This window comes from Orycteropus afer, unplaced genomic scaffold (assembly GCF_000298275.1).
Source record: "Orycteropus afer afer isolate SDZICR_OR568_19922 unplaced genomic scaffold, OryAfe1.0 scaffold00039, whole genome shotgun sequence".
Taxonomy (NCBI): Eukaryota; Metazoa; Chordata; class Mammalia; order Tubulidentata; family Orycteropodidae; genus Orycteropus; species Orycteropus afer.
Genome location: NW_006921626.1, coordinates 11959154 through 11974762, shown reverse-complemented (window position 1 = coordinate 11974762; position 15609 = coordinate 11959154). Strand labels below are relative to the sequence as shown.

Here is a 15609-nt window from a genome sequence, read left to right as displayed (position 1 = left end):
CTTGCATGGTTTCTGCTGAGAAATCAGAGCTTATTCTTACTGGCTTCCTTTGTAGGTAACTTTTTGTTTTTCCCATGCAGCTTTCAGGATTCTGTCTTTGTGTTTGGTTTTGATGAGTTTGATGATGATGTGTCTTGGTGATTTTCTTTTGGAGGTCTATCCTGTTTGGTGTTTGTTGGACTTCCTGAATGGATATATCCTCATCTTTCATCATTTCGAGGAAGTTCTCCTCCAGCAAATCTTGGACCATTTTCTCAGTGGTTTTGTTTTTCTCTTCCTGTTCTGGAATTCCAATGACATGTAAGTTATTCCTCTTGATGGTATCACACATGAAACTTCGGCTTTCTTTATTTTGTTTTATTTTTTTTCTGATTGATCCTTTTCCAAAGAAGTATTCAGGTATTTGTTTTCAATCTCCTTAATTCTGCCTTCCATTGCATCAATTCTACTCCTTTGCCCTTCCAATATGTTATCTATTTCTGACCATTTAGTATTAATCTTCTAGATTTCAATCTGTAGGTTTAGAATCATTTCTAATTTTTCATTTATTTTGTCATTTTGTTCTTGTATTTTCTTCCAAAATTCTTCTAAGGTTTTTTTCTGTTTTCTTTGGTCTCTCAATCTTTTGAAGATACCTAAAGATAATTCTTTGGAATTCCTTATCAGAGAATTCCAATGCTGCTTCTTCCTCAGGGATGTGTTCTGGGTCTGTATCCTGCTCCCTTGTTTCTACCACTTTATCCTGCTTCTTTGTGTTGACTGTGATGGTCTGTTGTTCCTGAGGCATCGTGGCATTATTGTATATAGATCTCTGTTTACTGTTTGTGAAGAGCAGTAAAGCATGATTCAGGCTCTTCTTGGTGGTTTTTTATCATTGGCCCATTGGTGAAGAAGGAGGTAGTGGCTCTTGCTCAGTAATTGAAGTTGCAGGAGGTGTGGGTGTATTTGTGTCTTATGGGCACTGTTGTTGTCTCCCACTCAGTTAGACACAAATTACAATTGAATAACCATCAAAAAACTAAAAGTCCGTGGATGAAAAACATACCATGTAGTCACACAGGAACAGTAACCAGAAAAGGAAAAAAGGGAAAAAAAGAAGATGAAACAAGAAAACTTGCAATATCTGGGGATAGGGCACTAAGAAAAAGAACGTAGGGAAGGAGAATAGTAAATGAAGAATAAAAATGGGAAAAATACAAAAAGAAAAACAAGGAATGGGGTTAATCACAAGAAAAAAGAGGGAAAAGAAAAGAAACAACAACCTTAAATTAGAAAAAAAATTCAACTTGGCACAGGGAAAAGAAAAAATGCTGAAAACTAGGACCTGGTAGGAGGGTAAGCATAAGAATAAAAAGGACAAAAGTATTAATAATATTGGTTGTTTTAAAACAGACAAATACAAGCAAACTAATTACCAGAAAAAAGAAATCGAAAAAGAGAAAAAATAAAAATAAAAAAAGGGAAAAAAAAAAAAAAATCAGTGGAGGATAGGGCAGGGCACCCAGGCTCCGTCTGAGCACACAGATTGTGATGGAGTTCCTGTGGGCGCAGAAGATAGTGATAGTGGGGGTGGCCACACCTCTATTCACTAAGCGGCTGTGGGGTATAAGAGTAACAAGAGGATTGTCGTACCTTTTCAGTCTTGCAGGTCCAAAGTGTCCTTGGGGTTGCTGGAAAGCAGAACGTGTTCTTAAGCCCCAGGAATCTGTGAAAGCTGTCTCTTTAAATATCCAAAATTGTCAAGCCACTTTTTAAACCTTCAAAATGGCGGCATCCTCTGGATCGGCAAAAGTCCACAGTTCAGCCCACCTTTCTCTTCACCTTCTCCGTTTGTTCCCCAGCCATCGTGCACAGTCCTCCGTGCAGTCCCTGGCTAGCAGGGTGATTTTTAGGTTAATTCTTAGGTCCTACCACCACTCACCACTCGGGAATCTCCAAGCTGTCTGTGCCATCAGGATCGCTCAGGATGGCTGCCAGACCGCAGCTCTGCATGTGTCCTTTTTATGGTATTTTCACGCAAATTCTTCTGCTAGTTGGGGTTTAGTCCACTTCTATATCCTTCCCTTCAAGGCTCGGGGGTCCAAGATTATCTTCTGTGTCTGTTTTAATTGGTTTCCCTTTTCTTTGTTGAAGAGTGTCTGTGCGGTCTTTCTGCCTAGTCCGCCATCTTCCCTGCACAATCTTCCATTTTTATGACTTTTAAGTGCACAGTATTAATTACCTTCACAATGTTGTGCAATCACCACTATCTATTTCCAAATTTTCATCCCAAAATAGAAAGTGTGTACCAATGAGGAAAAGGGTACAGCAACTTCCCATAACCTTCCACCATAAACCCTGGTAAACTTTAACCTCTTTTCTGTCTCTCTGCATTTACCTGGAGCTCTGGTAGCTTAGCACCTAAGGCACTTGACTGCTACCCAGAAGGCTGGCGGTTCAAACCCACCAGCTATTCCTCAGCAGGAAGGTTGGGCAATCTACTTCCCTAGTGATACTGCCTTGGAAACTCCAGGAGGGGTCGCTATGACTCAGGTCCAATTTGATGGCACATAACAACAACAACAACAACATGCATTTGCCTCTTCTAGATATTTCATAGAAGAGGAACCATACGGTATTTTTTCTTGTCTCTCTGGCTTCTGTCACTCATAATGTCTCAAGTTTCAGCTATATTGTAGTAGTATCAGAGCTTCATTTCTCTTTCTGGTGAATAATATTCTATTTATGTACACCACATTTTATTTATCTATGTGTCTTTTAATGAACATTTGTATTGTTTTCGCCTTTTGACTATTGTGAGTCATGCTTCTATGAACACCACCCACTATTATCTATCTGAGTCTCTGCTTTCAAGTCTCCTGGGTATATACTTAGGTATGAAATTGCCAGATTATAGGACAGTTCTATGCCTAATGTTTTGAGGAATTACCAAACTGTTTTCCACTGTGACTTCATCATTTTACATTGCCACCAGTAAACCAGTAAATGCACAAGGGTTCCAATTTCTTGACATTCTTACCAACACTATTATTTTCCTTTTTCTTCTGATAGCCCTGTAATATATCTCATTATTGACCTAACACCGTTACCTCAAAATTAAACTGACCTTTTAAACTCATGTTTCTTCTTTCCAGCCTTTATTAACACCATCTTCAGGGACCTCATGCCAAAATCATAGTGATCCTATCAAACATTAAAATATTTGAGTTATTAACAATTCTGAAGGAAAAATGCAACAATTTGGAAACAAATAGTTTAACATGTAGTTATATCACTGATCATCTATAAAATAGTGATATGAGTTTAAGAAACACCTATTTCTACTTCTAATGCTTTCACTTCCCTTCCAAAACTGGTGCTCCTATGAGTCTCCGTCTTAAAAGACTGAAAAGTACTGAAGTAAGCTGTTAAAGGTTATCAGTATCTGACTGAGATTTTTTTTGGCATGGAAAGAGATGACTTGAAAGAATACTTAAGAGACAAGCACTTTGGAGATAACATATTTATCTGTCCAGACCATTTTGAGTTAGAAACATGCATTAAGCTGTCATATTCTAGAACAGTAATTCTCAAAGTGTGGTACTCAGATCATCAGCAACAGAAACACCTAAGAAGTTGTTAGAAATGCAAATTCTTGAGCCCCATTCAAGACCTATATAATTAGAAACTCTAGGGGTGAGGTCTAGCAATTTGTGTTTTTAAGTCTTCCTAATTTTTCTGATCAGCTCTTTTAGCTGGTTCAAACAGGTTCAATTATGGCTGACACAGTGCAATCAGAACAGACCCAAACATGAAAAATGTGGGTGTACTGGAAAGATAACCAGAACAGGAAAAATTACAGGTTGAAGCCCTAGAATGGGAGACTTGAAAGAGACACAGCCCTTTCAGGAGCCTTTTGTGGGAAGCTGGATTATTATTGCAAGGACTGTGGAGAGTGACCCATATTCAAAGCAGCACAGCTGCCATCTAGAGAAGGACATCACTATTTCTAACTCTGCCAATTAAGAGATTTGGTTGCTGTGCAATGTGCTTGCTGCCCTTGTTTTCTAAGAGGAAGTTTAAATTTCTAGCAAGGTACAGATTCATAATTTTTCCCACTCCAGTTATCATTCTACTACACTCACATTTTAAAATTTTTGGTCCATTCTGGCATCCCTTTGTTGGCCATGACTGAATCAGGAAGAACCAGTTTGAAGCCCTGATTCTGATTCATAATAAAGTTTGAGAACCAATGCTCTACATGTTAAACCTCTTTGCTTACAAGAAAGTCATCTATATTGTAAAATAACAGATACTTGTACTTTCTCCAGGTTTTGGAGGAATGACTTGAAACTTAAAACAAACAAACAAACAAACAAAAAGCTCAGTCCCTTTGAGTTGATTCTTATTGTTACCAACCGTTTAGGACAGAGTAGGATTGCCCCATAGTGTTTCCAAGGCTATAAATCCTCACAGAACCAGGCTGCCTCACCTTTCTGTCATGGAATGGTTGGTAGGTTCGAACTGCCAACCTTCTGGTTAGCAGCTGAATGTAGTTACCCACCACAGCTCTTTTGAAACATTGTTTCATAACCCCCCAAAATCAGCTGCTGCCTAGTCGATTCCAACTCATGGAGACCCTGTTTGTCTATATTTTTTTTTTTTTACAAGTAGATCTCCAGATCTTTCTTCCAAGGTGCCGCTGGGTGGACTAAATCCTCTAACTTTGGTTACCAGCCTATCTTGTTAACCATTTGTACTACCCAGGGACTCATTTACATATTGACTACATAATGCCTTACACCCAAGTTGGTATATGGACTTGATTTGTGGATAGAATTCTAGCACCTTTACTTTTCCTGGTCATTCTTATACCAACACAATACATTATAAACAGAAAATCCTTATTTAAAGTTATTTTTATGTAATCACTTTGAAATAGTTTGGGAAAAGCTGTTCTTTACCTGTTGTGAGAGATGTTTGCTAGCTAATTCATAAATGCTAGCTAGCTTCCTAGAGAGTGTTTTTGAAGATTTGAAGCCAATTGAAAGCAGAATTATTTCAATAATCATTTGATAATGGGGCACAATCATTGCCACTGGGCGAAACAGATATTTCAAGTTATCTGGGAGTTCTACTTGACCTTTGGATCTTCACAGGATAAGAAAAACAAACACAGAGACAGAAAAATATCACTTTTAAGTTTTGCAAATGAGGAACCACGTGATATAATTTCCTCCAAAATAATTCTATAGCTTCTTATGTGATCTTTATCTGGAAACAATAAGTTTACAAGATAGTTTCTATTGCACCTTGAAACTCATAGAACTTTCTGGTTTATCATTCTTTCTTCCTGTTCCCTCTTCCCACAATTCATTTCCTTTGATTACCTGAACTAACACAACAATCAATCAATAGATATTCATTGAACCTGTCCAGCTTTCACTCCCTGTAACCACCATATCCTCATTCCTCCCATCACTCTCATCAGCTTTTCTGCCTGTGTCCTCTTTGTGACAAATGACAAACCTTTTCCTTTCTTTGGCTATTCATGAAGAGACCTCTTGTTCAGAAGCTTCATGTGAGAGCATCCGTATGGATAAGTGTAGAGTTGTAGCAGTCTATAAATTGTGTGGGTAGCAGAGGTATTTAGAGAGGGAGTGAAGGGTGAATGATAGATATACATTGTCAGGCAACTCCATCTGTGGGTACGAATTAAGAAAAGATTTTGGCCTACGTCCAGTCCTACCACAGATTCACTGATACTTACCCAGGATTCATGGTGATAAATATCGCACAAGACATATTGATACGAATTTCTTTTCCTTCCAGTACAAACCTATAATACATTACAATATACATCACAAAAAGAACTACTTCCTTTAGGTCAAAGTATCTTAAAACTACAAGTGAGTTTGGCAACTTTCCTAAGGCTGTGTTACATTTAAGCCTAAATAGAGCAAACTGGAAAAACACAATGGTAAGAAAAAGGGGAAAAGAAGAAGCTCACCTTGAGTTGAAGTTTTGAGCCTTGTTGAAATTCATGTCTGAAGAATATTATGGGGACTAATGCTGGAATGAGGAGCTCTGGTGGCATAGTGCCTAAGGCATTTGACTGCTAACCAGAAGGCCAGGGATTCAAACCCACCAGCCACTCCTTGGAAGGAAGATTGGGCAATCTATTTCCATAGAAATGGAAACCCAAGGAGGGGTCACTCTGAGTTGATCTGACTTGATGGCAGTGATTTTTTTTTATTAGTTTAATGCTGAAATGTATCCATCTGAATGAATTGATTTGCACAGGGAAAAAAAAAGCCTGAGGGGACACTTGGGGCATAAAATAGCTTTGCCTGGATCACATAGCAGTGCACAGCACAGAGTTATTACTTCAACAGGGAAAACAGTCCCCTAGTACTTCAAGTTAAATAATTTTGGGAATACTGATAGACAGAACCTTTGGCATGAACATCAGCATCCTATAGTTGGTACCAGTTGTAGAGACCAAAATCAAACCCACTTCTGTCAAGTTGATTCCAACTCAAAGCCACCCTGAAGAATAGAGTAGAACTTCCGTACAGAGTTTCCAAGGCTGTAAATTGTTATAGAATTAGACTGCTTCATCCTTCTCCCACGGAATGAGCAGCTCATAGGTTTGAACCACTGACCTTTCAGTTAGCAGCTAAGCACTTTAACCTCTGTGCCACTAGGCCCCTTTGGTAGAGGCCATGGAGAGAAATCCAGTGATTTCTTGGACAGCTGATATCAATGAGAATGGTCAAAACAAGAGAGGAAGAAAAATTGGACAAAAGCCTGGGAACTCCATGCACATAACTGCAGAAAACTTTACAGAAGCTAAAGTGTGGAGAAGAGTTAGAGAAATGTATGTTTCTGTGACCTCCTGTACACCCAGACTTCTGAGACAGGCTATAACAGTTAGGACAAATTCCATGAAAATAAACCCAGAGTGAGTGTCCATTCCAAGGCTTTATACAAGTCTGAACTAGTTTAGTCACGGTTGACAAAGCAAATCAGAACAGACCCAAAATTTTAAAATTTGGGTGAAGTAGAATGACAACTTGAACAGGAAAAATTGTAGGTTGAAAGGATGCAGAAGAGGCATGTTGTTGTTGTTGTTGTTATGTGCCTTCGTGTTGGACCTGACTCATAGAGACCCCTCCTTGGGTTACCGAGGCGGTATCACTATGGAAGTAGATTGCCCAACCTTCCTTCCGAGAAGTGGCTAGTGGGTTTGAACCACTAGCCTTCTGGTTAGCAGTCAAGTGCCTTAGGCACTATGCTATCAGGGCTCCCAGAAGAGGCATGTTGTTGTTATGTGCCATCCAGTCGGACCCAACTCACAGTGACCCCTACTTGGGTTTCCGAGACAGTATCACTACGGAAGTAGATTGCCCCATCTTCCTTCCGAGGAGTGGTTGGTGGGTTTGAACCACCAGCCTTCTGGTTAGCAGTCAAGTGCCTTAGGCACTACTCTACCAGAGCTCCTAGAAGAGGCATAGTGAGCCTTTATAGTGAGCCTTTATAGGAGTTTGATTCTTTTGTTATAGAATTAGTTATTGCTAGGACTGTGGAGAGTGACAAACATTTATAGTAGTGCTGTAAGCCACGGTCTTTGAGCGAGGCTACACTGTTTCTGACTGTGCCTGTCAAGGGATTTGGTTGCTATGTAAAGCACAGCTGCACTTGTTTCCTAAGAGGGAGATTAAGTTTCTAGCAGGGCATCAATTTACAATTTTTCCCATTCTGTTTATCAAACTGGTTCATCCATATTTTATAAACCCAGGTGCCTTTTGGTTTTGCTTTGTCAGCCATGACTGAACTGGGATGAAGCAGTTCAAAGAACTGCAGTTAGCATAAACATCAAGTTAGAAATATTAGATTTTAATAGAATTTAGAGATACATATACACTTATGCTTATCAAGTAAATCACGTGAGTTCCTGAGTTTATCTGAAGAGGAAACATCTTTGCTTTCATTCTACTTCCGTAGTGATAATGCCTCGGAAACCCAAGGAGGGGTCGCTATGAGTTGAGTCTGACTTGATGGCACATAACAACAACAACAACAACATTAAAAATCTTAACATAAAGATATTATTATTGCAGGGCTCTTCAATAAAAAGCACATTAATGAGAGTAATCAGGCAGAAGGGGCTTCAGGTATGTGGCCAGTAAGATTTTGTGTTTTTTGAAAGGACACAATGTAGTATTAAAGAAAGAGAACTTTGGTTTCTTCAAATATAATACAATATTGCATATGAAGAAATATTTAACTAGAATTAATTAAAGAGTAAATGTAGGTCAGATTTCCACTCGAAAGGTATAAACATAATAACAAATACCTGACAGAATAGCTGTCTTTTGCTTTCTTAATTGTTAGGATCTGTGAGGTTATGACAGAGAGAACTTCCACATCAATTCTATTGAATTCATCAAAACAACACCATGCTCCTGACTGAACTAGTCCAAATAGGAATTTTCTCATTATCTTAAAAAAAAAAAAAAAAAAAGAACTACAGAAATTATTATAAAGGTGAGAAAATTTTCTGGGATAATAACCTGTGCACATTTTTTTCACCTTACCCAAACTAAGCAAACATCTTTTGCATTTCCATACCTCAGGTACTTCTGTAAAGGCTGAAAGCAGCAGCTGCTTAGCATCTAAACTAGTCGACTACTTTGCCTGTCTTTTTTAAGAGCAGTAGCAAACTGATTCTCACAGAGGCCATGTACACAAGGTAAGGATTACAACTACACAAGGTGGATGCCATCCCTGTAGGTGCCATTTACCTCACACAGCTGTACTCTAGAGTAAGGAGTGTGTATGACAATTTTCTGGCAGATGGCCTTAAAGTTTCTGAAAGTGTGAGAGACTTTTTCTAGACTCCTTATGTCTCAGTGGTGGGCTGCTGCTGGATAATGGAGATGAATAAACTAGGCCCAGTTTAAGACAAGAGGTAGATCTGGAACAGACACAAGTGCTCAGTTTCAGCTAGTCTCGGGAGGCAAGACTCTTCAAGTGTTCTGTGAGAGCCTGGAAGTCTGCTATGTAACCTATTGATTTCTAAATGTTAGAAATTGAAACTAACAAAAACATTGTCAAGCCAAACAATATCTGTGGGCTGAATACTGGTTAAGAAGATTTTGCTCTATGTTGCAGAGAGGGAAGGAAAAGAGGATGAAAGAGAGTATGAGCACTTCAGACTGGGAGGGTACAGAAGATGGTTCCTCTCACTGGGCAGCAAAATTGCATTAAAATATTATTTTTCTTGATTACCTTACTTTACCCTGGTCCCAGTCCTGCTGGGCCCGAATACAGGATAGTTTGCAGGAAGATGACAACAGACTCTGTGAGGTAAGTGTCTTAAAAATAATAATTGCATTTGCTTATTTATTGATATTTTTATGTGCTAAGTGAGCACTGTAGAAATTCAGGATTTCAGAGGATTCCAGATGAAATAACAGCAATAAAATGTAAATAATTTGGATTTAACATGCAAAACAAAATAAATTGTAGTATTTTGAAACTTTGAATAAATTTCTAAGAGGCACAGAGGTACATGAAATTTTAATAACTGATTTAAATATTTCATAATGTCATGATATATGTTTAAGATACCATGCAGCCAAAACAAAACAAGGCTGACAAAATTGCCATCATCATCTACATGAACTCTTGACTTAAATTTTTGTGTTAATCATAATACTGTCATTATTCTTAATGATTATCTTTTAATAAATAAATGTATAAGATTGGAACTTATAATCAAAATTATATTAATAAAAAATGCCCGCAATAGTTTATATATTAATGCTTCATATAAAATTTTGTTTGAAAGGAATCCCACTACCAAAAAGTTTGAAAACCAATGTCTTAAGAAGTAGTTAGTTCACGTGAACTAAAAACAAACTATAATTTTCAAATTTCTGTCACATTCTATTATATTCTACTCTTTTAAAGAAGTTAATAGTTCCATTAATACATACTGTTTTCTAAGGTAAATATTTTTCTTCTTTCATTCCTCAATGAATTATTTTTATTATGTCTACAATATTTTCTAATGTGTATCTATGATTAACTTTTACCTTATAATCCAAATTCTCAAAACAGTTGAAGACCACACAGTGTTTTCCTAAGGCCTGGGAAAAAAAAAATATTATTTTAGTATATTTATTGAATTATAACAAAAATAATAATTTAGAAACTACTAGAAGAATATCTTTATTCTTTTGAGAAAAACTTTGCAATTAAAAGATGAATTAGATACCGAAGTTATAGATTAAAAAAACTAAATATAATATAAATATATTTATACTAATATAGTTTAATTGATTAGTACATGGCATATTTAAGTTTACAGATTTACATAAATCAAATAATAAAGAAAAAAGGTAATTGTATTATTTGCTTTCATATGTTGTTTCTTTCTCACACACACATTGTTATTAATCACAAAGCCTAAACAAGTCTGTATATGAGGCTCAATATTAATCACCTCTACTGGAATTGGGAGAGGGTACAAAACTGTCATCCACATATCAATAGTTGTTGTTAGGTGACATAGAGTCAACTCCAACTCATAGTGACACTATGTACAACAGAATGAAACAGTGTCCAGTCCTGTGCCAGCCTCACAGTCCTTGCTATACAAGAGCCCATCATTGTAGCTACTGTATCAATCCATCGCCTTGAGGGCCTTCCCCTTTTTGCTGACCCTCCACTTTACCAAGCATGCTATCCTTCTCCAGGTAATGGTCCCTTCTGACAACATGACCATAATAGGTCAAACGAAGTCTGGCTATTCTTGCTTCCAAGGAGCATTCCAGCCGCATGCACTTCTTCCAGGACAAGTGCAGGAATAATTTCAGTATTCTTTGCCAACACCGCAACTCAAAAGAATCAACTCTTCAGTCTTCCTTATTCATTGTCCAGCTTTCACATGCATGTGAGGCAATTGAAAATACCATGGCTTGGGTTAGGCACACATTAGTCTTCAAGAAGGAGCTCTGGTAGCATAGTGCCTAAGGCACTTGACTGCTAACCAGAAGGCTGGCAGTTCAAACCCCCAGCCACTCTTCGGAAAGAAGGTTGGGCAATCTACTTCCATAGTGATACTGCCTCAGAAACCCAAGGAAGGGTCTCTATGAGTCAGGTCCAACTCGATGGCACATAACAACAACAACAACATAATCTTCAAGGAGACATCTTTGCTCTTCAGCACTTTAAAGAGGTCTTTTGCAGCAGATTTGCCCAGTGCAATTGGACATCTGATTTCTTTATTGCAGTTTCCATTGGTGTTGATTGTGGAACCAAGTAATATGGTATCTTTGAAAACTTCAGTCTTCTCTCCATTTATCATTATGCTGCTTATTGGTCCAGTTATGAGGATTTTCGTTTCTTTATGTTGAGATGTAATCCATATTGCAGACTTTAGTCCTTAATCTTCACCAGTAAGTGATTCAAGTCATCTTCACTTTCAGCAAGCAAAGTTGTGTTGTCTGCATATAGCAGGTTATTAATGAGTTTTCCTCCAATCCTGATGCCACACTCTTCTTTGTATAATCCAGCTTCTTGGATTATTTGCTCAGCATACAGATTGAATAAGTACGGTGTAAGGATACTACCCTGACACACTCCCTTTCTGATTTTAAACCATGCAGTATCCCCTTGTTCTGTTCAAACAACAGCTTCCTGGTCTGTATACAGGTTCCTGATGAGCACAATTAAGTATTCTGGAATCCCTTTACTTCTCAATGATACCCATAATTTGTTATGATCCACACAATTGAATGCTTTTGCATAGTCAATAAAACACAAGTAAACATCTCTCTGGTATTCTTTGCCTTCAACCAAGATCCATCTAACATCAGCCATGTTAGCCCTCATTCCACATCCTGTACTGATTCCAGCTTGCATTTCTGTAAGTTCCCTGTCCATATAGTGCTACAACCATTTTTGAATTATCTTCAGTAAGATTTTATTTGGATGTGATATTAATGATACTGTTCGATAGTTACCACATTCTGTGGGATCACCTTTGGAATGGATACTAATATGGATCTCTTCCAGTCATTTGGCCAGGTAGCTGTCTTCCAAATTTCTTGGCATAGGTGAGTGAGTGTCTCCAGCACAGCATCCGTTTGTTGAAACATCTCAATGGGTATTCCAACAACTCCTGGAGTCTTGTTTTTTTGCCAGCTTCTTCAGTGCAGCTTTGACTTCTTCCTTCAGTACCATTGGTTCTTGATCATATGCCACCTCCTGAAATGGATGAACATTGACCAAGTCTTTTTGGTACAGTGGCTCTAAGCATTCCTTCCATCTTCTTTTAATACTTCCTGCATCATTCAATATTTTGCCCATAAAACTTTTCAGTACTGCAAATTGAGGCTTGAATATTTTCTTCAGTTCTTTCAACTTGAAAATACCAAGCATGTTCTTCCCTTTTGGTTTTCTAACTCCAGACCCTTGCATGTCTTATTATAATACTTTATTTGTCTTCTGAGCTGCTCTTTGAAATCTTCTGTTCAGCTCTTCTATCTTGTCATTTCTTCCATTTTCTTTAGTTACTCTCTGGTAGCATAGTGCCTAAGGCACTGGATTGCTAACCAGAAGGTTGGAAGTTCAAACCCACCAGCTACTCCTTGGAAAGAAGGTTGGGCAATCTACTTCCATAGTGATACCGCCTTGGAAACCCAAGGAGGGGTCGCTATGAGTCGGGGCTGACTCGATGGCAGATAACAACAACAACAACAACAACTCTCCATTCAAGAGCAAGTTTCAAAGTCTCTTCTTATATCCATTTTAATCTTTTCTTCCTTTCCTGTCTTTTTAATGACCTTTTGCTTTTTTTGTGGGTGATGTTCTTGATGTCATCCCACAGTTCCTCTGGTTTTCAGTCTTTGGTGTTCAATGTGTCAAATCTATTCTTTAGATAGTCTCTAAATTCAGGAGGGATATAATCAAGGTCATAATTTGGCTCTTGTGGACTTGTTTTAATTGTCTTCAGCTTCAGCTTGAACTTGCATACGAGCAATTGATAGTCTCTTCCACAATCAGCTCCTGGCCATGTTTTGGCTGAAGATATTGAGCTTCTCCATTGCTCTTCCACAGATGTAGTGATCTCATTCATGTGTATTCCATCTGGCAAAGTCCACGTGTATAGTTGCTGTTTATGTTGTTCAAAAAAAGGCATTTGCAATGAATAAGTTGCAATGGCCAAATGGTCTTGTGAGATTCTATTATGCAATCTCCAGTATAATTTCCATCACCAAAGCCATATTTTGCAACTACTGGTGACTCTTCTTTGCTTCCAAATTTTGCATTCTAGTCACTAGTAATAATCAGCATATCTTGATTGCATGTTTGGTCAATTCAGACTACAGAAGTAGGTAAAAATCTTTAATTTCCTCATCTTTGGCTTTGGCAGTTAGTGTGTAAATTTGAATAATAGTAGTTAACTTGTCTTCCTTGTAAGCATATGGATATTTTCCTATCACTGGTAGCATTATACTTCAGGACCGATCCTGAAATACTGTTTTTTTTTCCTTTTTATCATGATTTGGGTGAAAATTTACAGAACAAATTCACTTTCCATACACTTTGTCTCATGACATTTACTCCAATTTACCACAATGCAACAGCTCCTTTCCCACTTCCTCCCAATAATTACCTCTTCCTATTGTCCAACCCTCCATGCCCTCCTGCCCCCTGAGATGTCTCCCTGTGCATAAACAGCCCTTTTTTCTCCCGTGATTGTTCTCTCCAAGGAGTGTATCTACCTCAGGTAAATGTTCAACTCATATGCCTGTCTTGTGTTTGGCTGGAAGCCACAGGTATGGGTTCAGTTCCAGACCTGAAGGACAGCTAGGGACCATAGTCTCAGTGGTTCCACCAGGCTCTATCAAACCAGCAAATCTGGTCCCCTCCCTTTTTTTTCCCCAAATGATTTTGAGTTTTTTCCTACATTGTTCTCCCTCTCTATCCAGGATCTCCTATATAGATCCCCCTCCAAGTGGTTGACAGTGGTAGCTGGGCATCATCTAGCTCTTCTGGTCTCATAGTCATATAGGCTGTGGATTGCATAGTGTACCAGTCACTAGGACTAATTAATTGTTTCCATAAATCTTTGGTTTTCTTCATCCTTCTTTGCTCTGGATGAAGAGAGACTCATCGTTGCATTTAGATGGCTGCTTGCAAGCTTTTAGGATCTCAGTCACTAAACCCATAGTAGGAGGTGGAACAATGTTTTGTGTAATATGTTATGCCAATTGAACTTGATGCCCCCTGTGACTATGATCCCGAGCCCACAGGTTCAACTACTCTGTCCCTCTGGGTAGCTGGCTGTGACCAAGAAGTGACCACAACCTTTTTTTCCCTTGTAAGCTCTACTATACACCTGGGAATTCTTACAGATCATACAAATACACTTCTAGGACCATTGTCTGCCAACCCTATACATGGTCTTAGATACACTCCCCGCTGCATAGACATACCTAATAGTTCAGCCTGTCCACCCACCTATTCACCCGTATACCCATGTTTGCCTTCACTGACAATGCAGTGCTGTATGTGCAAAAGGGTTCATCTTTGTTTTCTGTACCTCACATGTACCTTGCTATGTCTTCCTCTTCCTCAATGCCACTATGTTGATCACTCACATTTGGTACATTGCCCTTCTCTTCACCCAAATAAATACCTATCTAACAGTGTTCCCTCCTCTCCCCTCCCACCCCTGGTAACTAACAAAAAAAAATTTCCTTCCATAGATAAACCTTTCCTTGAGTTTTACTATAATGGACTAATACAATATTTGTCCTTCTGTGATTGACTTATTTCATTCAGCATAATGTCCTCCAAGTTCATCCATGTTATACGGTGTTTTGCAGATTCTAGGTTATTCTTTAGGGTTGCATAGTATTCCATTGTGTGTATGTACCATAGTTTGGTTATCCATTCCTCACTTGATGGACACCTAGGTTGTTTCCATCTGTTGGCTATTGTAAACAGTGCTGTGATGAACATGGGTGTACATATGTCTGTTCTTGTTATGGCTTTCATTTCTTTAGGATATATACCTAGTAATGGAATGGCTGGGTCAAATGGTATTTCTAATTCTAACTTTTTAAGGAATCACCATGCTGCTTTCCACAGTGGTTGTACATTTTACAGTCCTACCAGCAGTGTATGAGAGTCCCAAACTCTCCACATCCTTGCCAGCATTTGTTATTTTCTGTCTTGTGGAACTCTGCTACTAGTTCTGGAGCAAGATAGTATCTCATTGTTGTTTTGATTTGCATCTCTCTAATGGCTAAAGATCATGAGCATTTCTTCATATGCTTGTTGGCCGCTTGAATATTGTCCTTGGTGAAGTGTCTATTCATGTCTTCTGCCCATTTTCTAATTGGATTATTTGTCTTTTTGTAATTGAGGTCTTGGAGTTTTCTATAAATTCTAGAGAAAATTCTCTTGTCAGATATGTCATTGCCAAATATTATTTCCCAATCTGTAGGTTCTCTTTTGACTCTTTTGGAGAAGTCTTTGGAGGCACATAAAAATTTAATTTTTAAAAGGTCCCATTCATCTAGTAGGAGCTCTGGTAGCATAGTGCCT

At 38.3% G+C, this 15609-nt stretch overlaps 1 protein-coding gene across 1 annotated transcript in view; it reads right to left on the bottom strand.

Moving 5' to 3' along the window:
• The window catches only part of DNAH14 (dynein axonemal heavy chain 14), a 792430-nt gene that overhangs the window by 468043 nt on the left and 308778 nt on the right, over window positions 1-15609 (bottom strand). Inside the window, exons 29-33 of the mRNA XM_042780425.1 lie at window positions 10083-10136; window positions 8339-8484; window positions 5750-5818; window positions 4944-5130; window positions 3107-3183 (exon numbers count right to left, since the gene is read on the bottom strand). Coding sequence (XP_042636359.1) covers window positions 3107-3183; window positions 4944-5130; window positions 5750-5818; window positions 8339-8484; window positions 10083-10136 — 533 coding nt within the window. The remainder of the gene's footprint in view (window positions 1-3106; window positions 3184-4943; window positions 5131-5749; window positions 5819-8338; window positions 8485-10082; window positions 10137-15609) is intronic.